The sequence below is a fragment of the Corapipo altera genome, unplaced genomic scaffold (assembly GCF_003945725.1).
Source record: "Corapipo altera isolate COAL_440 unplaced genomic scaffold, ASM394572v1 0, whole genome shotgun sequence".
Lineage (NCBI taxonomy): Eukaryota > Metazoa > Chordata > Aves > Passeriformes > Pipridae > Corapipo > Corapipo altera.
Genome location: NW_020884872.1, coordinates 7,020,707 through 7,046,651, shown reverse-complemented (window position 1 = coordinate 7,046,651; position 25,945 = coordinate 7,020,707). Strand labels below are relative to the sequence as shown.

At 38.6% G+C, this 25,945-nt stretch overlaps 1 protein-coding gene across 5 annotated transcripts in view; it reads left to right on the top strand.

Annotated features, from left to right (window-relative positions):
* Positions 1 to 18,064, top strand: part of USP9X (ubiquitin specific peptidase 9 X-linked) — a 101,259-nt gene extending 83,195 nt beyond the window's left edge. For all 5 annotated transcript variants that reach the window (XM_027636129.1, XM_027636122.1, XM_027636113.1 and 2 more), the window contains 12 exons: positions 1,468 to 1,609; positions 1,780 to 2,530; positions 3,033 to 3,156; positions 4,450 to 4,675; positions 5,775 to 5,904; positions 7,696 to 7,881; positions 9,572 to 9,792; positions 10,845 to 10,933; positions 13,356 to 13,512; positions 13,933 to 14,145; positions 14,596 to 14,691; positions 16,120 to 18,064. In XM_027636129.1, the coding sequence (XP_027491930.1) occupies positions 1,468 to 1,609; positions 1,780 to 2,530; positions 3,033 to 3,156; positions 4,450 to 4,675; positions 5,775 to 5,904; positions 7,696 to 7,881; positions 9,572 to 9,792; positions 10,845 to 10,933; positions 13,356 to 13,512; positions 13,933 to 14,145; positions 14,596 to 14,691; positions 16,120 to 16,254 (2,470 nt within the window). In that variant the 3' untranslated portion in view covers positions 16,255 to 18,064. The remainder of the gene's footprint in view (positions 1 to 1,467; positions 1,610 to 1,779; positions 2,531 to 3,032; positions 3,157 to 4,449; positions 4,676 to 5,774; positions 5,905 to 7,695; positions 7,882 to 9,571; positions 9,793 to 10,844; positions 10,934 to 13,355; positions 13,513 to 13,932; positions 14,146 to 14,595; positions 14,692 to 16,119) is intronic.
* The last annotated feature ends 7,881 nt before the right edge of the window (positions 18,065 to 25,945 follow it).

Sequence of the window (25,945 nt, the reverse complement as noted above, 5' to 3'; positions counted from 1 at the left end):
TGTGAATACTGAAATTCAGCTTTGTACAAGATTATGTAAAAATACACCCATAACCAAATCCAACTGCAAGTCTGTAGCTCACTGGTGATGGTGATTAATGAAGGAATAGAAGCAGACACTGTCAGTTGGCCTCCTTACTGTTCAGATCACGTGTGGTTCTTAAAAAATATAGATCTCTGCACATCACTGTTTCAAATCCTCTTTATCGTGAAAGTTTACTATTTGCTAGAGCCTTCAGTTAGCAATTAAAATACAGGAGAAAAATGATACAAGTGGATTATACTGTGGTAATCTTTCAGCTTTGGTTGAGCTCATGTGTGAATTAGAAGAATTTATAAGTGGCACGTCTTCAGTTTCATGGGTTAAAACGTGTGACTAGAATTAAGTTGAAAATATTGCAAGATAAATGAAAGTGCTGATTTTACTTCATATGCAGTGGGTGATTAAATGGCAAATACAGATCTGAAGCAACAAGAGTTACCAATCATTCCTGTTATTATTTACTAACCTAAAGAATTGCCTATCTTTTTAGAACTCTACTGGATTTGCATGATTGTACTTACTAATAAAAATGTTACCCTGCTTGTAGTTTAGGGAGGAGAAAACTGATGATAAGTAAACTATGGATTTGGGTATGACAAATTAACAGCATTTCTGTATTTTGTAAGTTATTTAATAGATGAATGTATATTACTGTTGGTGAAAGTGTTTCTAAATATTTATTTATTCATCCTTGAATGCTTGATTACATGACAGAGGAACAAGCCCTTCAGGATTATGTTGGAATAGATGCCACTTTTTTAATTTATTCATCACTTCTTTATCTTCAAAAACAAAAAAATATTTCCAAGATGTATCAACTGGTTGTCTCTCAAGCATTGCTGATTCATTGCTAGACATTTGTTTGAAGGTTATATTAGAACACAGTACGTCAAAGGCAGTCATAAATATGCAGAGTGATTTTATGAAGACAGCTATTCATTTTTTTTTTCAGATAGAAATTACAAAGGCTTTTTGTTTGTTTGTTTGCTTAATTGGAATCTGTTTTGAACTGTTGTCTTTAGATGTGATACAGTGTTTGTGTTTATCAGTCTAATTCCTGACTGTAAAGATCAGCAATGGAGAAGTGCTCTGCTCTGCTCTCTGTGCTTTCCTGCTCACTTGGTTTGCCAAGAGTCTGTCTCGCTACTTTAGCTGCTTTAAAAATGTGATGTGCTAAAAAAATCAACTTCCACGATCTTTTCAGTGAACTTGAGACATACAAGTCATTTTTATGATCTTCATAAAGTAACTATAGTTAGTGCAGATGAAAAAAATAGTGTGCACATATTGTAATGTAATTGTAGGAAGAATGCAATAAAAAAGAGTTCAATTCCTTTTTTACTGCTTACACACTGTAGCTCATGTAAAACATAAAAATTGAACATGTTTCTATCTTCCTCATGCATTTTGCCTGTTCATTGGTAGGTATGAATGTGAGGAATCCTTCACAACTCTGAATGTAGATATAAGAAATCACCAAAACCTCCTTGATTCTTTGGAACAGTACGTCAAAGGAGATTTATTGGAAGGTGCAAATGCGTATCATTGTGAGAAATGCAACAAAAAGGTAATGATTCCTTATGTTTTAAATTTGTGTACAACTGTGATGTTACAGCTGTACTAAGTTCAGTCTTAGTTCGTGTTCAGGGGGAAAAAGTCATCCTTTAATTACTGAATTTGGTATTTGGTGAGAGTATATGAATGGAAACTTCAAGAGCTGTTCATGTCTTTTTTTAGGTTGATACAGTGAAACGCTTGTTGATTAAGAAGTTGCCTCCAGTTCTTGCCATCCAGTTGAAACGATTTGATTATGACTGGGAAAGGGAATGTGCAATCAAATTCAATGATTATTTCGAATTTCCACGAGAACTGGACATGGAGCCTTACACGGTGGCAGGTGTAGCAAAATTGGAAGGGGATGACGTGAATCCTGAAAATCAGATAATACAAAATGAACAGTCGGAAAACGAACACTCTGGGAGCACAAAATACAGGCTTGTGGGTGTGCTTGTGCACAGTGGCCAGGCCAGCGGCGGACATTACTACTCCTATATTATCCAGAGGAACGGTGGAGACGGTGAGAAGAACCGGTGGTATAAATTTGATGATGGAGATGTGACAGAGTGTAAAATGGATGACGATGAAGAAATGAAAAACCAGTGTTTTGGTGGAGAATACATGGGAGAAGTGTTTGACCACATGATGAAGCGCATGTCCTACAGACGCCAGAAGAGGTGGTGGAACGCTTACATTCTTTTTTATGAACGTATGGACACAATAGACAAAGACAATGAACTAATAAAATATATTTCAGAAATAGCTATCACCACTAAACCCCATCAGATTAAAATGCCATCAGCCATCGAGCGGAGTGTGAGGAAGCAGAACGTGCAGTTCATGCACAATCGGATGCAGTACAGCCTGGAATATTTCCAGTTCATAAAGAAGTTGCTTACTTGTAATAGTGTCTACCTAAATCCTCCTCCAGGTTAGTATGTTACTGTGATAATTACGGATTAACTTCTTGCAAGAAGAGTTTTGATTCGTGTGGTCAATATTTTGTCAAGCCAATGAAAATTTGGTGTGTTCTGCTTTGAATACTCTGTCCTCCTGGACTTCTGCAGTTAAACATCTGCTGTTGAGTTGTTCATAAGGGATAAGTTGCCAGAATATTTAGCAAAAATTTCTGTGATAAGCTATCAGCTATTACTCATCTTATGTACAAAGTCAAGTTAAACTACTGAAGTTTGGGGGCTGTTCTGCTGAAAACAGTTCTCAGGGTGAGATGCTGATTTTCTAGAATCAGAGGTATGTTAACATCCAGGTACCTGTCTTAAAGCTTACATTTTCAAATGATGCATTATAGAAGGTAGAGGCTGTTTTGGTCAAGTTTCTTGTTAAAATTGGAACACCATGTTAGACAAAATCAGTTACATTATTATAAGTTGCTTTTACTTTGTCTACATGTGAGTATTTTGATTTTTCTTTAGGACAAGATCATCTGTTGCCTGAAGCAGAAGAAATAACTATGATTAGTATTCAGCTTGCTGCTAGATTTCTCTTCACCACAGGATTTCATACAAAGAAAATAGTCCGTGGCCCTGCTAGTGATTGGTATCTTGTCTTTTAACAACACTTACAATTTTGGAAGTTTGATATCTGTTAAAAGATCCCTTTTAGATACGTATGATAGTAAAAAGTATATGTAGTCTGTCTTCTTTTCTCCTGTTCACAAAATATGTGGTGAAGGTGCCAATGAAAAGGGGGGAAAATTTGAACAGAAAATACTGGGAAGAAACCGAGCCTTAAAATAAGCTTGCTGAGGTGACCAGCTTCAAAATTCATTTTCAGACACAGCTTAAATCTACCTTTTGTCTGTCTTGTAAAAAGAATAAAGGGCTAGAAGCTGTCGGTAGCACAAAACTAACAGGTTATGTTTTCTAACAAATTCAGAATGGTGTATTCATTGTTTGAGTAGTTTTGAACAAAGCTGGTTTATATCCATTGTTGCAACTTATTTTTATATTGTTTGTGAAATGTGTATAGTCTCTGAGACCCTGTTAGCAGAGCTTTGTGTACATTGCTACAGGGCCTGTAATTCAAAGCCACAGTACAACAAACAAGACAAATTATACTCACTGCACCACAACATATTAGTCTTTAAGTTCAGTTATTTTGTGCCAGGGGGAGAAGTGTGGGTTACTCCTGGTCAAACTCAAGAGAAAATCTGGTATTCATGGTGACCAGTAGTTTACCAGCTGCTAGTAAGTAGTTTTGTAATACAGGGCAAATACGTATCTCCAGTAGCAAATTCCAGAGTAGCTGAGTTACTCCAGTTAAGACATCAGGAAGAGTTCAGATACTACTGTAGGAAGGAGGACAGATTCATGCAAGGCACTGTCTGAAACAGATGTTTTACTCTTTGGGTATTGGTTTTTTTTGGCTTGTGTGTTTTTTAGATCTATAAATGAGAGTGTGAATTCCTGTTAGGTTACATATTTAGTTACCTGTCTCATACCCAGCTCATAAAATCCACCTTACTTTCTCTGCTGCTCACCCTCTACCCCCCTTCTAGTACAGAGGGAAGGGTGGCTGCCAAAATAGGACCTGCTTTGAGCAGTAAGGAGTTTAGGGGCATAATAAGAACTAACTAAAGTTAGTTAGTTCTTATCGATGACAGAAGTAAAATGCTACAGTTAAATGTTAAGTTTTGAGTGTATCTTTAATTTATGATTGCACATAACAGAACATCACTATAGGAAGTACAGTTTATGTGATTGGAAGCATTAATGTTTGGGAATCACCTTTAACGTGTAATTTCTTGAAATTCTGCAAAAGAACACATCTACCAAATTCATAAATATCTACATTTGGTCATAATCTCAGTTGTGCCTTTTTCTGTTTCAGGTATGATGCATTGTGCATCCTCCTTCGTCACAGCAAGAATGTACGCTTTTGGTTTGCACACAATGTCCTTTTTAATGTTTCAAACCGCTTCTCTGAGTACCTTCTGGAATGCCCTAGTGCAGAAGTGAGGGGTGCATTTGCAAAACTTATAGTATTTATTGCACATTTTTCATTGCAAGACGGACCATGTCCATCACCTTTTGCCTCTCCTGGACCTTCCAGTCAGGTATTTAATCTTCAAACAAAAAGGTTTTTCAACTCATTCTTACTTCTTCATTATAAGCATGTAATGCTAAATAAATTCTGGAGTAGATGCATCAGTGTTGACTGCAAATCTCTGCAGGCCATTTTGCACTACAGCAGGATGTAACTCCACGAGTTTGTGAGAGAGATGCTGTCAGAGGGGTTTGGCTTCCCCTCATTTGTAAATCTCTGTGAAGACTCAGCAGTGAGAACTTCAAGTTGCAAGTGTGAAATCTGCAAAATAGAAGTAGTGGCTTTTTTACTAAAGTAATGTGTAGAGAAGTGAACCCTTGCTTTGCATTTAGAATTTTAAACAAATAAATAAGCCCCACAAAAAAGCAAACAAAAATAATATAACTGAAAACCTGCAGAGTTCCCTAAGTTTTCATCCTGTATCCTGCAACAGTTAAAATTGTAACTTTGAGGAGGAGTAGGCAATGAGTTGCCTAGTCTTACACAGCTAGGACTGACAAACAAACAAAAAAAGCCTATTACTTAATGTAATACTTGTCATAACAAATGTTTTTGTTTGGACTCTATTAAAATTTAAAAGACGAACCTTTTTGAGCCTTTTCTCGATCGTGTTTTTGATGTCTACAGCAAGACACTTCTTATTTGTATGGTTCCACTTACCTTCTCAGAATGTTATCACTGCTATATCCAGCTAAAGAATTTGGTTTAAGTTAAAGATACATAGGCTTTAGCAGTGTTTTGTTTCGTGAAGTATTAGAGATACACCTGTAGGGGTGATTTGGTTGTCTTAAGTGTGTGAAGTTGACGGTGGAACTGCACGTGTGTTTCTTGAGTATTTCAGCCTATTTGCTGTTGGAGAAAAAACTCAGTTAAAAGCTTCTCTACTTGCATCATTTCCTGGACTTAACATGGTATTGAGTGATGGGAGTCTTATTCCCTGTATGTCTGTTTGTCTTGTGTGAGATACAGAAGACTAACCAGCTGCTGGTATTTTGGAGCTTGTCTGAATCCCATACCTTTAAACCAGTTCTGTTTTCTGTCGTAGTAGAAAGTATAAACTAAATAAAGATATGTTCAACCACTGACATTAAAACTTTTTCTTTCAACAGGCTTATGATAACTTAAGTTTAAGTGATCATTTACTGAGAGCGGTACTAAATCTGCTAAGAAGGGAAGTATCTGAACACGGGCGCCACTTGCAGCAGTATTTCAACCTGTTTGTGATGTATGCCAATCTAGGTAAGGACACTGCACACACTTTTACTCATGGCACTGTAATAAACTGGTTTTTAATGATCCATTTACAGAGGTTTAACAGCAGGAGAATCCAGTTTTCCATCCTCAGGCAGATTGTTACCATTCTATGTTGTATAAATGCTCCCTAGAGTGTGTGTCTTCCTCCAGTTTGGAGCTTGGGGCTTTAGTCTTCCTGCCATCCTTGGAAGATAAACATGGGAAGGTGGGAGCAATAAGACTGTGACCTTCTGAGAGAGGGTGGGGGTAACATTTTAAAAAGTACTTGACCATTGCTGTTTATGAGCTCGTGCAGGAAGTTATAAATGTTGGATTACTTTGTGGCTAAAGTGTTAATCAAGTGTATCAATCCAAATGTAGCTGTGTCAGAGTTCCCACATAGGATTGATACACACACACACAAGAGTTCTGGAAGCTCTTCCAAGTAGGTAGACACTTTTAAAGGAATTTAATTTCCTGTCTGTAAAATTAGTCTGGACAGTTGTGTTAATCTAATTCCACCTGTAACGTCTGTTGCTTTCATATACTTTGTCTACCAAAGCATTCTCTGTCAGGCAGGTTCCACCATGACCCCCAAAGTGGACTTAAAGTCAATACAGAGAAGAAAAGTCAATACAGAGAAGAAAGATGCCATTCTTCTGCTCTGCCTTCTCTTTTCTTCTTTACTAGCTTTTCACAGTCAGTCAGTACAGCTGAGGTCTCCAAGCAGGAGAGCGCTCAGAACCCAGGGAAAATACAGTTTTATTTGTGGGTCTGATAATTTTCACAATCTACCTGCAAAGATAAACCTGGAAATACAGTGCTAAGCAGTTGTGCTTGTCTTACTACTGTTACCTGGAGGCTTCTGTATTGATGTAGACCTCATTCATTAAAAGCCACAATAACATCATTCCTGCAGCATCCCAAGTTCTCTGTAAAAGATTAAATTGTCTGACATTTTGAGAAGTCAAATAATATATTACATCAAAGCAAGTGAGAGATCAGTTCTACAAAGGATGTAGCTACAAAACTATCTAGCATAATCAAAAAATACCATAAATAAAAGCTCTTAGATTCCTCCTTCTTATCAGAAAGATGGAAGGTAAGGTCTAGTTATATTTCAGAATAAGAAAAAACATGGAAAGGTATGGAAAATTGTGACTTTTAAGCAAAATAAGAAACAGAATACAGGATCAGAAGGGACATAGGGAATTTCCTGGTAAGTACTTGTGTAGTATGTGCAGTTAAACTAGGTGTATGTTTGGATTTTTCTGGTGGGTTTGGATTTTGGTTAATTTTTGAGGTTTTCTCATTGGTTTTGCTTATTTACACTTATTGCAGCGTATGGAAGAGTTACAAACTTCACACATTTCTGATTGATCTATCTAGGACATGATGGGAAAATAACATAATATACAATGGGGGGGATGTTTATCCTATCCTGGCCCTCAAAATAAAAGGATGAATTCATTGTCCAAAAGAGTTCTCTGAGGTTTTGCTATTAACACAGATGCTACTAGTGAGTTACTTAAGTGCTAATGAGCACTGTGAAGAAATTACAGTAATTTACAACTCTGCTTCAATGTGATTTTTCAGCTGAACGTAATTTTCTTGTGCATCTCTATTGATTTAATTATTTTTTCCTCAGAAAGCATAAGTGATGGTTTAATAAAACCCATGAAGTGAAAAGTTGCAAGTCATGTAAACACTGGTTCTTTTTCTTTTAAAAAATTTTTAAAAATCAAGTATTGTCAGTGCCAGAAACAAGGTATTTTTCTTTCTCCCCGCCCCGTAAAGGTGTAGCAGAGAAGACACAACTTCTGAAACTAAATGTTCCTGCAACCTTCATGCTTGTGGCTCTGGATGAAGGTCCAGGCCCTCCAATTAAATACCAGTATGCTGAACTGGGGAAGCTGTACACGGTCGTGTCACAACTGATCCGTTGCTGCAACGTGTCATCGAGGATGCAGTCTTCTATCAATGGTACAGTGGATTTTAAGTTTTCCTTAGGTTAACTGACTGGATCAGTAACTGTCTTTTTGTGCATGGTTAGCTATTATTTGTAAAGTGGATTAGCTGGAAAAATATTTTCCTTTTGTGTTTTAGCAACTCCTTTCATTTAAAGTCAGAAATTTGTTTCTCGTAAGCAAAACTGATTTGATGTACTAAAAAGGCCAGGACAGAAATCTGTTCTGTATTTTATGCTGCGTGGTTTGTTCCTTAAAGATACAGAAAAATAACTGATTCATAAAGCAGGAGGTTGTTGATTACAAAATAATAATGTTTTTAGAATAGTTTAAGCACATTGTAAAGAGCTGCATAAAGATACTTCTGTTGCAAGTAGGCAATAAAAAATAGATTATAAAAGTAATCTGTACAGGAAAACCACCATAGCAGGCTCTGAGATAGCTAATAATGCTTATCATGAAGAGATGTTGCAATGTTGTGGGTAGGTCTTGAATATGATTTGGTGCTTGTTCACACTCAAGATGACAAACGGAAGTCAGCACTTTAATTTATGACAGATAAAGAATCAGCTAGAAATTGATTAACCACAGTGTAAATCATTAATATCTCCAGTGGCTGAATAGAGTGCAGTTATTTTTGAGAAATGGTGACAGAATATTGGGCCATGTGGACTTTATAGCCTGTATATGTACATGTTCTGTTAAGCATATTTTAGAAAACCTAATTAGAAATCTGTAGAGAAGCTATTTAATGGCAAACTCATTAAAGCTTGATGTGTCAGGCTATAAAGTCAATAGACTAGAATGTGCTATAGTGAGATTAATGAACTGAAAATTTTACTGTGCTATAATAAGCTTCAGAATCATTTGGCAGTTTTGATTGGGTTTGTTTCCAGAGCATTATATGAAGCTTACACTGAGAAGATATTCTACCTATGAAAAATAATTGTATATTCACTGTATTCATGACATTGTAGTGAAAAAGTTTACTTTGTCTGAACATCATTCTGACTACTAATTATGATTACCGTTTGCAGAATAAAGTTATTTTTTGCTTCAGCGTATTAAGATGGAAAAGTTCTTCCTTGGACTATGGGCATCTTCAAACAATAATCGAAAACACTGCGAAATTCAGAAACATCAGGAGCAAATCAACAGTCTTTCCTTACACAAAACAAAGCTTACTAAATAAGATACATTAATTTGTATTCTTTCGAAAGTATATTACTTCTGTACGCTCCAGAGATTCAGATGGGACTGTTCTGACATAAATATTCCTCTGAACACTTTTGCATTGTCTTGTGGAGTAAATAGATGTTGTGTCCTTAAAATATGACAGATTTGGGCTGTGTTACACAAGCACTGAAGCAGATAAATTCAGGAGATAAGAGGATTTCACTGAGGAAAACTAACGATTTTTCCTCTGGCATATGAACATGTCTCCAGCTGTTCTGCTTTGATTGTCACTGCATAATCTTATCAAAGAGGGAGAAGTAGCTCTCTCAGGCAGCAAGTGTCAAGCTTCACAATCATGAAAATTAGTTATTTCGTATGATATTTTTTTCAAAGAAAATCATCTGTGAAGGGAGTATTTGTGCTTTTTCTCCATCTATTGTTTTTGATGAGTTACACCAATTTATATTTTGGAGTGACTACACTTGAGAGTACTTCAGTACCTTTTAATCTGTAATAACTGTTTGTTCTAGGTAATCCCCCACTTGCCAACCCTTATGGTGATCCTAATTTATCTCAACCTATAATGGCACTTCAGCAGAACGTAGCAGACATTCTGTTTGTGAGAACTAGTTATGTGAAGAAAATTATTGAAGATTGCAGCAACTCTGAAGAGACCATCAAGTTGCTTCGTTTCTGCTGTTGGGAGAATCCTCAGTTCTCTTCCACAGTCCTCAGTGAACTACTTTGGCAGGTAAAAATAAAAAGCCAGGAGAAAGATGGGAATATAAATGTGTATGATATAAGATTCTGTACTTAGATGTGAGTGTTGTATTGAATACTGAACGGGTGCTTGATAAATAAATGTTCCTTAAGATGGCATCCTCTGACAGTATTTACACTCTTAGGTCTGTACATCATGTTGAAGTACTAAGAGAAGTCCTGTTGTGAGTTTAGGAAAGCAGTCAACCTTTAATGAGTCAGGAATGCTGTGTTAAGGATGGAAAGTAGAACGTGGTGGTCTTTATGTATTCCAAGAGTATCACCTAAAGACTTTCTGTCATTATCCATAAAAGAACTTCTTAAATTACTTGGAAAGCTAGAATAATTTCTTAAGATCTCCCATGTATTTATTTCAAGTATGTTCTTAAGGTTCTCCTTTACAATTTTGCAGAACATACTTGGCTTCAGCCTCAGCAAAGAAATATAACACAGCAAGGTCTGTGTTATATTTCCTTTCTAATCTCTGTGAGGTCAGTCACACTTTTCCACTCCCAATAAAATTTTTGACTTCTATTAGGACATCTTTCTATTCACCTCTTTTTTTTTCACATAAACATCACATTTAAGTATGTCTTTTTTTTTTTTGGCACTTGAAAGAATCATAATAAAAATCACTTTACTGATATTTTGCTAGCCATATATTTTACATTTTAGGATAACGTTTTGAATACATTGCCTAAAAGTAGCAATACCAGTGCAAAATGCCGTTTTGCAATTTTGCTTTTCTAAAGGTATTTTTAAAGGTAGTTTCTTCAGCATCTCATGCTTGGGGTGTCAGATCAATTGTATAAGGAAGTCATGAGGAAACATTTTGTCCTTTACATAACTTAGTATATTTAAAAACAAAACAAATATTGAACAAAACCACAACCCCCCAAATCCCCACCACAATCAGCACTTTTTAGAAAAAAGTCTTGTATCTTGAATTAATCTTCGTATTAATTTTATTCTTGTACTGCACCATGTACACTGCAGTGCTTCAAGAAATGCTTTCTTATGTTCTCTGCATTTTCCCTTTTTAAGGTTGCATATTCATACACATATGAGCTTCGACCTTATTTGGATCTGCTTCTGCAAATCCTGTTAATTGAGGATTCTTGGCAAACTCACAGGTCAGTATTTACCTGTCTTTTTATAATTCAGTATTGTTTTGTACGGATTGTTTTTCCAGTGGTTCTGTTGCTAATCCTTTAAGAGGTTTGTTTTAAATAGATCCTAAATCAAAACACACAAATAAAGCATTTTTCTTGTTTTTCTCACAAATTTTGAGATAAGTGCTATTTTTCACCTTGACCTTCCTTATTATTGAGACATTTGCTGCACAGTCCTATAAAGCCAAGATTTTTCATATAGAAAAGAATGTGCAGTTTAGGCTAAACTTATTGGTGCCCAGATTGATTCTTGGAAACAATCCCAGCCTGGTCTTGCTAAGTAGCACCTCAGTTGCAAGAGTGATACCAGGGGATGTATAAAGTGTGAATGTGAGCATTCCTACATAAGTCTTCTCTGTGTGGTCACATTTCAAGAGAATTTTAACTTCAACATATTATATATTAATCCAATTTGAAACCTAGTTTTTATATGTCTACAGAATAAAGCTTTTCAAAATTGAGATTAAAAAAATGTAATTATTGTGATAACAGTCCATTTTTCAAAAGTTTTACATAAAAGACATAGGTGAGATAACACAAAATAAATGTCATCAACATGCTACCTGTCAGTATTTCAGAGTGTCACTGTTTCATAATAAGTGGTTATAGGTAGTATTGGATTTACTAAATAATTTCCAACTGTGTCTCATAGGACATTTAAAATACTTGAAGTAAGAGCACACTTGCTGTGTGCAGTAAAGGTATGGAAGTGGACTCCTGTCCTTAACCTGTGGAATTAGACTGCTCCTTTAGGATGTTATGAGTTGCTTGGCCTTAGTTTAGAAGGGAGTCAGGGAGGGTGGTGGTTTGGCTTAACCACACTCCAGAACATGACAACTGAGTTGTAGGAATTTCTTCTTTTTCTTTAGAGGAATTACAATTTAGGAAAGTGACAGAAATACCCTTTACACACAGGCTTTCCAGTTTTGCAGGTGTATGTGTATGTAATGCACATATCATGCAGTTTGCTTGTATTTTCTTCTTGATAAACAAGTACTTCCATAGGATGTGTCTTAAGTCCACAGAATGCTGGAGGATGGATGTACTTAAGTGGATATGATGTAAAATAGTATATTTTTAGGATTGAACTGCAGGTGAGAAATCAGTAAATGGTTGTTGTGGATAATGCTACATTCAAAGTAACAGGGTATGAAGGGTGTTGAATGCTGTAGTGTGGCTTCCCTGGAAAAGTACATCACTCCATGTTCAAGACTGCAGTCTGAGGAGTAGCACTGTTGTATGGAATTGTGTTAGGCTTCAGCAGAGGGGTGTTAAATGGCCACCTGCAGTCATCCCCTGACTGAAATACTGGTTTGGTGCTGTTCTTGGTTTTGCTGTGATAATCAGAGAGTTTAAATGATCTTTGTCTTCTCTTTAAAAAGAACAAACGAAAAACAAACCACCACCAAACAAACAGCAAAACTGTCTATGGTAAATGGGGTCTTGTAACTCCTGGAAAACAAACATCATCTGACCTCAGGCAGTGTGTGTGTCCCTCAGTGCTCCTCCTCTTCTGGCACTGCCAGGTCGCTGCTGCCGTTCCTTGGCGTCAGACCCACTCTCTTAAATTTTTCTTGATTTGACAAGTTCAAGTGCTTAGTTTGGGATAATAGTGTTCCAAGTGCCGTTAAGTTAAAATAGCTGAAGTAAAGCTCGTCATGGCTTTTGGATGGAGCCTGGGCTCACGGCTGCCTGCAGTCTGTTCACTACCTGTGCCAGGGCTGTGAGGAAAGAGGGCAGTTGCTTTTCCTACCATGAGTGTAGCTCTTTGAGACTTCTTTTTCAGAGCCAAAAATATGTCAGTTCTCAGTTTTTGCAGTTTCAGGGTGGCAGTTAATTTCCCTACCCCTTGTTTGAGAGCAGAAGGCACAGAAACTGGGCTTAGTTCCAGGGAATGCCCCAGTCCCTTTTTCCCAGGGACAAATATGTACCAGTTCCTTTTCAGAGGAACTGCATGTAAAAGAGTGCATCTTTGAGAAGCATAACTAAGTGTAAGTAACCATTCTGTTGAGGATTTAACTGTTCCAGTTCTGTAAGGACTGCAAGGGTTAACAGGACTGTTTTGTAAATGCAGTATACTTTTAAAATAAGTAGTAAAAATTAACCAGTTACAGTTGATTACTGTGATTAGAATTAATCATACTTACATTTTTTATATATATCTTGTTCTGTTAGTTTAAATGCTACCAAACATGCTAAAAATGTTACATATATGATATGTCAAGTTTGTCTTCTGATTTTTTTTTCTGTCTCTTGACTAACACCAGAAGTCAGAACACAAGCTGTCCCTTTTATAATTACAGTGTAAGTGGAGCCTTAATTCAAATGCTGAAACTCTTTAACACTTGAAGTGTTGTTGTTGTTTTGGTTTGGTTTTTTGTAGGATTCACAATGCACTTAAGGGAATCCCAGATGACAGGGATGGACTATTTGACACCATTCAGCGCTCGAAGAATCATTATCAGAAAAGAGCTTACCAGTGTATAAAGTGCATGGTAGCTCTCTTCAGCAACTGTCCTGTAGCTTACCAGATCCTTCAGGTGATACCTTTCATTCTGTTTCTTGCTGCTTTTTCTTAGTTCTGTGGTTTTTAAAATTAAAAAAAATATAACAATTATAAACCAAACCCCACCATTATTTGTTTTTTATCACTTTGATGAAATTGCAGCTTTGAAGTACAACTCATTTGAACCTTCCTGTATCAGAAAGTCAGTATATGGGGTTGAAAGCAGTTTATTTAAATTCACACTCATGATTCTGTGATGCAGCTGCAAATCCACAGACTTCATTTCACATTTGAAGTTTTCTTTGTTCAGTATAGGATATCCAGGGACTCTTTCAAAACAGCAGCAAATGGGTTGGTGGCCTCTTCTCTAATAGCTGATGTATAAGAAAGGAAAATTATTTCTCTTTTCAATATCAAAGGAAATAATTTTGAATTGTTTATTTTCCATCTGCAGAGCAATGGAGATTTGAAGAGAAAATGGACCTGGGCAGTAGAATGGCTTGGAGATGAGCTTGAACGTAGACCATACACTGGCAATCCCCAGTACACCTACAATAACTGGTCTCCACCAATACAGAGCAATGAAACATCAAATGGCTACTTCCTAGAGAGGTCACACAGTGCTAGAATGACTCTTGCAAAGGCTTGTGAACTCTGCCCAGAGGAGGTAAAGAATTAATATGACTTCAGTAAAAAAATTGAGTAAAATGCTTCTGTAAACAGTTAACCTTACCAACAGTCTCTGGTCATTGAAGAGGCAACAGATTTCATTAAGTGTTTTCTAAATGCGGATTTATATTTTTATTGACTTCAGTTACATACTCCTGTGTATTTTTCAGCTTTTATTAGTGTTTCTGTAGGCATCTGTCACTTGGAGAATTAGCAATATGGAACTGGATTTGAACATTTAAAGTAGATTATGAATGGGTCTGTATTTCCAGTAATATGTTGATGGGGAGTTTTTATGTAGTACAGTACAAGCTGTAGGTGACACCGTGGAGTGGAATTTTTCTCCAGGCATATCTGAAACAATCACTTCCACGTAGGATTTGTTCTGGGTAGAATAATTGTAATATGTTTTACCAAAGTAAATTAAATGGGTTTTTTCAAACTTTAGGAACCAGATGATCCTGACGCCCCAGATGAACATGAGTCTTCTCCACCTGAAGATGCCCCACTGTATCCCCATTCACCTGGTTCCCAGTATCAACAGGTAAAAGCTCTGAGTTGAACCATTTATTCAGAGTTTCAGGTTTGTTTGGTATTTTTTTTTAGCATTTGTGGTAACGTAAATTATAGCCATTTAACCAGAAGCATATTATTGTCAAATATCACACTTGGAGGAATAAAGATAAAGGTACATCTCCATTTTGCCAGGAGCAGTTACACCATATGAGAATTTTATCAGATCAGGGATTAATCATCCACAGAAAGACCTGAGGGACTGATGTCATCACAGTGACTGAATTTGATTCTGTCATATTTATTGACATAGACAATATTTAGTGAGTTGCTTACTTGTTTTCAAATATAAAATCAAGCCTCAAAGCCTGAATTTCAGTTTGGATAATTGGAAGGCTTTTTGAAAAAAGCAAATGGCTTTGTACTATGAACAATGATCTCTAAATCTTAAGTACATACAAAAACTAAATCTGTTTTTACATTAAATGCCTGCTTTGTTAATATTTTCCGGTGGAAAGCCAGATCTGAAAGAAATCCTTACCAGGGTTTTTTTTATCGAATTGGCTAATTACTAGATCCTGCACTTAGTTGCCATTTTTTGTTCCAATTCATTTTATATATTCCAAATCTGCTAATTTAATTTCCTTTCCTGCCCAAATCCATTTTCCCCTCCATCTTGCTTTCCTTACTTGATGTTCTCAGCAGAGCAGTTGGTAAGTCATGCAGATTTTCCCACTCCTTTCTGAGCTCCCAAGTTCAGACACATTCTGTAACCTCACCATTATCCGTGTGATGTGTTCACTTTCTTGCAAGAGATGGCATTTCTCACTAACACACACAATCCTCATATTCCTAGTTTCTCCACAAACTCTGCAGAACAGTAGATAAATGAGGTGTTTTTGTTGGCCAGATCTGTGTATGACTTCTTAAATTGGGGCAGAGCATCTGCAGAAGACTGCTGGTCTAGATTTCATTCAGTTCTGTAATGTTGAATTTCCCCTTTAAAAATTAAAGTGAGCTGCATAAGTACAGGTTTGCTTTTCCCATTGTTTTAGGAAAAAAAATCAAGCTGATTGAATCTGTTAATAAAATATATGCACAGTTTAATGTGGCAGCACGTAGGCAACCTCTCTTTGTCTCCTTTTCTTTCTTTCTTGCTGCTTTTGCTTTGCATGTAACTGTTTGTTATTCAAAAGCTGAGATTGCTATTTCAGCTGATCTTGTACCTTTACAGTTGAATGTTTGTTTACCTTCTGTGTAAATCAGAAAGGTAAGTGAAAGGTGTGGATCAGAGCAATGAAGAAGCCGGGATGTGTGTTCATACAGACGTTGCCACAGGAGAAGTTGAGGTGTGCTTGAGGATACGGTTCAGTGGTCTGAATGGAAAGGGGGAAAGCAACGAGTGAGAAAACATCCCACAAGTTTAAAGCCCCTTTGAACTGTTTCTGTTTTCTTGCAGAATAACCACGTGCATGGACAGCCATATACGGGCCCGGCAGCACATCATATGAACAACCCTCAGCGAACTGGCCAACGAGCACAAGAAAACTACGAAGGCAGTGAAGAAGTTTCCCCGCCTCAGACAAAAGATTAGTGAAATGCACATAATCAATTAACTTGCTCCATCAAGACTGTGCACCCAGGCCTTACAGTCCAACCTTTCTCTGTGTCTGGCTAATATTTAAAACTAGAAAAACTATTCCTAATCAACATGGAGTGGAGAGTCTATTCACTGTCTTATCTGCAGAAAATTTGCTGTCAATATATAACCCGCCTGCAGTGGAAAGTGTATAGTGTTTTGTAATAAATGGCCTGATGCTAATGTGTAAATGGCAAAGGTGTATATAGTATATTAATGTTTGACTGTTAATTCTTGAGCAAGAAACATTTTTTTTTGTCTTGATGAGACTCACAGATCTACAAAAACAAAAAAATAATTTCTTGATATATCTGCTGCGCTCTGCAACCAGTGTTGCCTGCCTCATGGCAGTTGGATCAACTCCTTTATGAAAAAGCCTATCCATGTCAACCACAAAAATAGTTTCATGTTAATTCTTTGCCACTGGAGTCGATTTTACTATGAGCAACGTAATGGCTGGTAACCTTTTAATTATTTGGTTGATGTGGAAAATTGGTGATGTAACATTGTTTCTAGATCTTTTTTCATTGCCTTTTTCATTCTGGTATTAGGTTAATCACTTTGAAGCTATAGTTATGCTGTAACATTTAGCATGGCTTCACACCAAGTTAGTGTAGCCAATGAGGGGAAAAAAAACCAAACAAAAACAAACGTGACAGCAGTTGTCCCAATGTGACAACTGTATTGCTCAGAACTTTTTCTTCTTACACCTAGACTATAAAATGGGGAGGGAAAATGTGACAAACAAGTGGTTTTCAGTTTCACATATGTTCCTCACAACTGATGTTTGACAGTTCTCTCTCTGGGTGGGATAAAGAACACTTAGTTTTCAGTAATAGGAATTTAAAAGATTTAAAACAAATATGCAAAAATTTGCTATGCCAGGATGCCTGGAGCATAATAGACTGTATTTGGTGTGCTTGTTTTGTTTCTTTGGTAGAGCTTATTAGATAAACTTCTAACACTTTCCTTCTACTGCATCCCAGTGAAGTGGAAGTCAACAAAATCACAGAGTACTTGTGAGTGCCACTGCACCAAGTTAACTTGCTGGTTTTCTGCTCGTTCACAGTTCTACTTGAAAGCGAGAATTGTCTTAGCTCTTTATCCATTATACAGAAAATCTTAACATTAGAAGCAGGGTTTAAAGATAAAAGAAACTACTGGTTAGTCAAATACAATTCTGAGGTATCTCTATTCCAGAATAAACATTTGTTTAAAGACTTAAAGAAACGCATCAGTAAATACTGTATTTAAATGAAAATTGGTAACTTGAATGTGTGTAATTTTTTTGGAACCTGTCTAAAAACCAAATACCCCTGCAAAACAGATACAGCCCACCCTATACTATTTAAATATTTTGCTGTTTTATTTTATAGAAATTATTTTGCTGAATTCACAAATAGATTTGATTTAAGAAGAATGTTTTGTCCTGTGGTGTGTGTTGTTTTTTGGGGTTTTGTTTTTTAATGGACTGCACAGAAAGGTGAATTCTGTGCAGTGGCACTATGCTGAATTCTGGAACAACAGTCACATTGAGATTCTGTGCACAAAAAGAAAAAATTTGGCCCTTAAGAATAAAATAATCAGGACAATTACACTGTAAAAGTTTCTTAATGTGATTTATCTTGTACTTTTTGTATGTTTTTATATATACATATATATATTTAAGAGCACAAGCTTGATGGTGTTTTTTACAAATGAGTTGATAGAAACAAAGCTGCTTATCAAATTAAAGGTCTGTAGTTTTGAAATGAACAATGGCAAATCCAGTTTGCAAGTGCATTCTTAGGCATATAGTGTAACAAGGGAGGGACACAGAAGATTTTTGAATATGCTTGTGTAGTGATGATCACTTTTATGCTTCCATGTTTTTCCTAGTGCTCAAATTAATTCAGATTTTTTCATAGTTTTTTAGTAACACCATTTTACCTGGACTTAGTAAATTTGAATACAGTGTTCCCATTTATGTTTGGGAATGCTTGTTGGAGGTTTTAACTAAAAAAAAAATTCTACCCTGAGTTCTCAAGTTGAAATAGTTCATATTTATTTGGACCAGTAATTGTTAAACAAGCTATCTCAGAGGCAATTATTACGTATTTTTTACTATATAGGTAAAATATATAATGTGCTAGTTCAGCCTTGCCAAATGTGTTTGCTTTTAATAGTGCAATGATTGTAGAGACATGTCAAACCTGTGACACTTTAAGGCTGTGGCTTTCTTCAGCCATACCCACCCCTGTCCCTGAACTGGGAATGGCTGCAGTGGCAGTTGTTTTTTCAGGCAGCAGATTGAGAATATTGTGCATCTTTGTGACGTGAAGAAGGATAAGCCCGTCTTGTTTGCTGCAGCTGCTGCTTTTAGAACAGGTGTAAGGTGCAATGTTTTCTTCACTCTGGGCAAAACAGTTTTGAATTGTACTTAACAAATACTGTACAAGCAAAAAGTTTGATATGCATGTTACTGGTGCAGCATCTTGGCAGGTGATTTTCAGGCGACACACCTGGTGATACCTCGTTGGTGATGGCACACACTTTAAAGCAGTCGTCCTCAAAGTGCCTAAAGATTTAATTCCCCCCTCACTAATTTCAGTCCTGTTTTTCTGTTCAGAACAGTTTCTAGGGAATCTCTGGTCTTCCATAAAACGAGCCAATAAATAGTAAAGCAATTACTCGTGTTCCTGGCGGTGTAACACGGAATACAGAGAAACTGAAAATCCATAGGTGATGTTAAATGGGGTTAAATGTGTAGTTTGACCTCGAGGGTCAAACTTAACCCCTACTACTACTCTTGTACATTTGGATTGTGGTTGTTTAGTGACTAAAATAAGCTTTTTAACACTTGCTACTTGTCAGTGTTAAAAATAGTACAGCCATATATAAAAGGAGTTCAGTCACTGTTGGTGTATCAGTAAATGTGCTACGTTTCAGTCACAGAGTTGATCACCTGCACCTGTGTTACCCTTTGACAACAAGGAGGTGGCTCAGGGTTCACTCAGAGCTTGTTTGTCCTGCAGGACCCGATCTCGTGGTGATGGACAAGCAGAACAGGACTCTGCTTGACTTGGAATTTTTCACATTATTCTCCCTGCTGACTGCCAGCTCTGAAAATTTGAGTTCTCTATTTTTCAAGCTGGTGTATCTTACTGAAATGGAGCCAGAAAGAAAATAAATTCCCCAATGACATTTCTCTTTTTTTTTTTTTTCCCCAAAGTGAAACTTCAGACAACATGAGAGATTTGTGTTATCATAATTGCTGTTATGCCTTCTCAGCCACTTTGTTGTGCCTAGCTTGTGTGTTTTAGCATATGTATCATGAAAAAGCACTTATGGTTCCAAAACTTCCTATATATTTCCTGAGTTCCAGGAGAGAATGAGATTAGCCATCCTGCCAAAGCTAAAATGGGCAAAAATTGGCTGCTGTAGCAATTTACTCCATTTTTGGTTTCAATAAATTTTGTCTACCTCTGAGTCTTTTGCCAGAAAGGCTGATAAACTGTGTCATGGCAAAGTGGCTCAATGTTTTTGTTGGTGTGAGTTGCAGTTACTGGGCATTGCAGAGAGGCTTTCAGTGCAATGGATTTAACTTCAAATAAAAGCTAAAGACTGACTGTAGAAATTAGGGGAACAAGTGGCATGTTAGTAAATTTGAAGAGTAACCAATTAAGTGTTTAAATATCTTAACTAAACCTTGTTAGTTCACACTTGAGAATACACATTGAAAGCAAATTCCTCCTAGTGATGAAAGACACACACCTTAATTTTTGGGAGGGTGAGATGCTGATGCTGACCTCACATTTCTTAAGACAGGTGAGGGAGTTTCCCTTTTGTGGCCCAGCTTCAGCACAGTGTAATCAGGACAGCAGTAACTTTTGGCTCCCCACCTGCTTACTTTCTATGCTCTCCATCATGTTCATGATACCACTTTTTTCACAGCCATGAGGTCTTGGGAATAAAGTCCTGCCTTCTATAGGGGCCAGGCAAGACAGGCTTTATGGGGAGCAGTAGGAACTGTCTTGTACGTGCTGTGTGCTGCACAGTGGTGCTGCAGGAACAAAGCAAGGGTAGAGGAACCCAGCTGCTTCCTCCTGCAGGGTTTCTGATCCTCTTCCTGGTGGTCTCATGAAGAGGACAACAGCAAGCCCCTCTTTTAGGCTCAGTGCACTTTCTCCTGGTTTGCAGCTGGGATCAGAGTACACTGGAGCAGTGACCTCCCTGTGTGTGCCCCCCATGCCATTCCAGGGTGTCCATGTCCCTACCTTCTCGTGGTCTTTGGGGATTGTCATGTCAGTTCAGTCACTTACACTGGGACTTGCCCTCTATTCCAGCCTGGACAGGGCTTTAACCAACCCCAGCACTGTCACTTTTCACACTGTGGAGCTTTGTAAGGTTCACAGCATAAATGCCCTTTTATTTCTGAGTCAGCTCCCTCGGGGTGACTGTTTTAAAGTGTCCAGTAGCCATTCCTTTGTCCTTTTCTACCGGAGCAACTGCTCAGTCCCACTCCTGCAGTGTGTTAGGGTAGGCTGTTCGTGGAATTGTGTTGATGTAGTTTCCAGCCATTAAATTCAGAAATCCTCATCCTGTAATCTGATTTTCTAATGCAAGTTGTGATGGATCCCTGGATTTCAACAGCATTTGTGCGAGTTCAGTTGATTTAAGCACTGCAGGAGTGGAAGTTGGTGACATGTTGCAGGGGTCAAGCCAGATCAGTCAGTGGGTGGCACAAAAGACAGATCTCTCTTGTTTGCAGACAGTGAAATCAAAACAAGAATGATGGAATGAGTTTTTGAAGGAGAAAAACACTCTCCTGAATAAGGGCTAACTTTTCATTGGATTTTTAAATACCCAATTCTGTATTTTTTAGCTTTAGAATTCCTTAGAGCCACTTTTTGATAATAAAACTGACCTACAGGCTGTTTCCTTGGAAGAATTAATATAGCCTTAATCACATCAGCACAATTCTGAAGTCACAGGGTCATTCTTCAGTGGTCAAAATAATGTGCAAAAAATGTCTCCTAGTCTTTAACCATGAGCTAACCTTGAGGAATGGAAATAAGAGAAAAAAGGGTCTGTGAATTCGTCCAAAATCTAATCATAGAAAAATAAGATCATTCCCTTCTTCTCTGTACTATTCAAAATGTCTGATAGCGTTAATTTTTGTTCTTAAGTTTGCAACAGCTCTCCCAGTAACTTGGTTTGTGTTGCCCAAAGTGGTGTCAGCTGCACAGCCTGCAGCGTCCTGATGGGTTTGCAGTGACGTCCCTTTTAGTCCTCACCAGAGGAAAGTCTTTAAATGTTTGGGTTTTTTCCCCAAATCCACACTTCCATTGTGATGTGCTGTTTCTGTTTCCATACAATGCCCAGGGCTGGAGGAATGCTGTCCAAGGGTGGTTTCACCTGAGCCATTAAGTGAGCAGTTCTGTTCCCTTGCTGTAGTGACACCTCTGTAGGTGCAGCTTTTAAAGGTATTGGCCTTCTTTTCGTAGCTTTATTTATTGAAATGCTGCTCAGTTCTTGTCCCTCCACCCCTAAATTCCTGTCCGTCATTTCTTGTGATTCTTTCTTACGGAGTTTTTCCACTCTGGATTGTAAAGGTCATTTTTATATTTAATATTTTTGTATTTTCTTGGAATCAAATCTCTTCACTTGCCATGATGTTGTTTACCTCCTTTTTTTTTTTTTTTTACTTACACCTGTTGTCCTGCTGTTTGCTGCTGCAAAAGAAAAAAAAAAAAGTTTGCCAGGCAGCCTCCAAAGCAGAGCTTTTTACTGTGCAGTAGCAGCAGCCTTGACCCAGGTGGGCTTTGTCATCTCTCAAATCTCCTCGTAATTTGTGTGGGATTGGAAAGCTTTGTGCTACTGATGGCAGCCAGGAATTCTAATAGCTTGTGGCTTATTGGGTTTCTTTGGTTGATTAGTTGGTTGGGTTTTTTTCCCCCTTCATTTTCTGTCTTGAACAGTTGGTTTGTACAGGTGAACAAAAACAGTAGGTTTTGCTGGAATCTACTCTGGAAAACAAGGCTGATTGAAAACGTGGACACTTAATATACTTGATTGTATTTAAATATCTGGTAGGTGCTTTAAAGTCCTCAGAAGGTCTTCTGGAAGCAAATTCTAAAGCTTAGAAATGTGAAGACTAGGTCTTCAGGATTTAATGATAGAAATTCTATCAACCTCCCCTGTGCGTGGTTAGGGACAGGTGAAATAGCAGAAATGAAAGTATTTCCCTGAAGGGAGAGGTCATGCTCTGTGAAATCCCTGGGGAACTGGAAATGGGCTTTTCTCTGGCCCCACACACCCACTGGCAGCAGCTTGTGAGCCCTCCCGGTGTGAACTGAACCACAGGATCCCCGGGAACCGAGGAGCTGATTCCTGGCAGGAACTTGAGATTAAGTAGCATGTAAAGCATTTTCTATCCTTTTTCTCCTCTTAAGATCTGTACCAAGTCGAATCCTCTGAGCAAATACAGGGAGTGGGCTGAGCGAGGGGCTTCCCCAGCTGCCTCTGTGAATACTTTCTACCTCTTGACATTCTTTGCCGGCTGTTCCACCGGGAGTGGCTCCAGCAGCACGGGAGCTGCTGTGGGTCGCGCCAACACAGGTGCACAAAGACCTGGTGGGGCTGTTTGCTGGGCAGGCACGGGCAGTCCCTGCCTCCCCTGGGGATGTACGGGATCATTTGGGGTACCTGTGTTTGCATCAAAGTGGAGGAACCGGCGTTTTTCAGGTGGCACCACATGAACTCACAAACACTCCTTACTCAGCCTCTCGTGCTGCCTCAGTTCCCGTGTGGAGTAGCATCAAATCCGTTCACAACTAATGTTCAAGTAATGGAACTGTAGGGAGGAACTTGGGTTTCCAGCTATGTTGGTGAGGGTTTAGAAAGGGAGGGATGTGGGAATGTGAAAAGCCAGGGTTCTGCAGATCAACCCGGGTGTTTATCTAGAATAAAGAAATGTTTCTGATTGCTACTGTGGTTGTGTGTAAGACTGAAATGCTGAAAGAGAACTGTGTAACCCTCCCACTCCGAGTCTGAGAGACCTGGCATTGGCTTTCTGAACACTTCTGCAACCTGAACCAAAAACCTGCTGTGGGAATGTAGACTTACCATAGAGCCGTGGAAGAAAACTTCAATCGTGTCACTTCTCTCGGTCTTCAGAGCAGTCAACATGGTTTTGATGTAGGTTTTAGATTATGTATATATAAATCTGATTGAAGTACCAACAGCAAACCGTAAATAAAATGTGGACTTAATTGAAGAATGGGCTAGTGGAGGCCTCTTGTGTTGAATTTATTAAAATACAATCTAACAAAGTTGTTGATGGAGGAGACTCGCTGTGATGAAGACAGGGAAATAATAGCTGGGATGTCCTCAAGTTGGGAAAGTAGCCAGGTTTGCTGCTGCCTTTGAACCTGTTGTAGCACCTGAGGACCAGCTTAATGGTGCTGTAGTGGCTGGAGAAGAGCTGGATGCATGGAAATGCTCCTGGGTATCATCCCACCTTCGTGCCTGCTGAGGGCCAAAGGCTTCTGAATGGCACTGGCCTCTCCTTGGAACAAGGGGTTATTCCAGGGACAGGTATCCTCTCACATTCCAGGCTGGCAGAAGCTGCTGCAGCTGCTGCAGAGCTGCTCTTACCCTGCTTCCACAAGGTGCCCATTGCCCAGTTGCTTTGCTCTGCCAAGGCCATCACCTAAAGGAATGTGAGGTGGGTGTGAAAGAGCTATGGGAAACCTCTGCTTCTCTGTGTTTACCCTTGAAGATTTAGAAATGAAAATGCAAATTACTGGGAATTTGTAGTACTATTATTAAATAAACCAGTTTGAACAAGACATCATGGAAGCAGGTAACACAAGAGATTCCACCTCAACATGAGGAAGAACTTGTTTATGTTGAGGGTGGCGGAGTACTCAAACAGCTGCCCAGGGGGGTCGTGGAGTCTCCCTCTCTGGAGACATTCCAAAGCCACATGGACACAGTCATGTGTCACCTGCTCCAGGTGACCCTGCCTTGGCAAGGGGGGTCTGGACTGGAGGATCTCCAGAGGTCCCTTCCAACCCTGGCAGTTCTGTGATCCTGTAACACCTGAGTTTGTGGGTCTGTTCAGTCAGTGTCACCCATCTGAGGGGACCTGCCTGTGAATTCTTGGACATCCACGTGTTAGCAAAAAGGAGAGTTCAGGATACACTCTGGATGTATCCCAACCGGTCACTGCCAGTTGGGGGGGTTGCTGTAAACTGGGAGAAGAAAGCTTTTGATGGAGGCAGCAAAAATGCAAAGTGACTCCTACAAATGTTTCTGTTCTCACATTTCTCTCTGAGAAACTGTTAATGCCACAGGACAAAAAAGGCCTTTTTTTAATTTAACTTCTATGGAGGATATAATGATTTATTGATCACCGGACTCCTTGAAACCTTTCAGAATTTGGGCTCCTGTGGTTTTTACATTAGCTGAAAATACAGCCCAAAGCATTTTCCTTAGATTTGACAGATACTTACCTGGTAACTTCAGCATAACAGAATCGTTATCTTATTGCTGAAGCTGGTTTGCCTCTGATCTTTTTTGCAGAAACTCTCTGAGTGGGTTTGCTCTGACTTTTTTCTACCTCACGCTGCTTCCTTGCATCTCCTTTTGCATTTCCTCCCTCCCTGCACCAGGTGTGTGGCAGATTTTGGATCCTCCAGAATTGCTCCCCCCTTCTGGTTTATCAAGGGTGGGCAGTCAGGACTGGGAGATGGTGCTGTGGAAAGCCCTGGAGCAGGGATCCTTCCCTATCTCTGGGTGAATTCCTGCTCCTGCCGTGTGAGTCTTAGCACAAGGTAGAAATGTTTTTTTGTCTGTGCAGGAGCCGTCGGGCTGCGGAGGTGTTGGAAGGGTATAATGATGTTAATGAGGGGGTTCTGTTACTGAGAAAGATCTTGTGATACATGTTGATGCTTAGGTAGCACTTCGTGTTCCTCAATGCACCCTTAAAGAAGTGTAAAGAAAATGCTGTTTGGTCTTTCTGTAGGTGGGAATTTGAAGCCCTTTTAAAGGAAGACCTTTTAGTGCTTCACTGGTATGTATCTTTTTCTTCTTTTTTATTTTTTTCTTTTAGCAAACAAAGCCTTATACTGGAAATAACCTCTGAAATTTCTGCAGGAACGCTTCACATCTGTCTTTAAAACAGAGTTGGCTTCATTTCAAGATTTCTGATGTCCTTGTAACCATGCTAATTCTTACATTAAGTTTTTTATTATTATTTTGATAATAAGCATGGCTGTATTTAAGTTTGACCACTCATGTAGTATCTCATGTTCTCTGTGCAGCATTAGGGCTGGGAATGGAGACACTCATCCATGAAGTATCCTGGATAGAAACTATATAAGCAAATCAACTGATGAGAACTGCTCGTTTGAGCCAGAGGTTCCTGGATATGATACATAATTAAAGTATAATTGCAACACAATTATTCCCGTGGCAGGGGGCTTGGAACTAGATCATCTTTAAGGTCCCATGTGTTTTGTATGGAACATTGTTTATTTTGCTAATTTACATTCGAAAGTGGTTTTGTGTTAAAGCTTCTTCAGTAGAGCTCAGATGCCTGCCCACCTCACCAGCCATGGCTGTAGAGGAAGGCTCCCTGCTCCTTTGCAGTGTCCCTGTC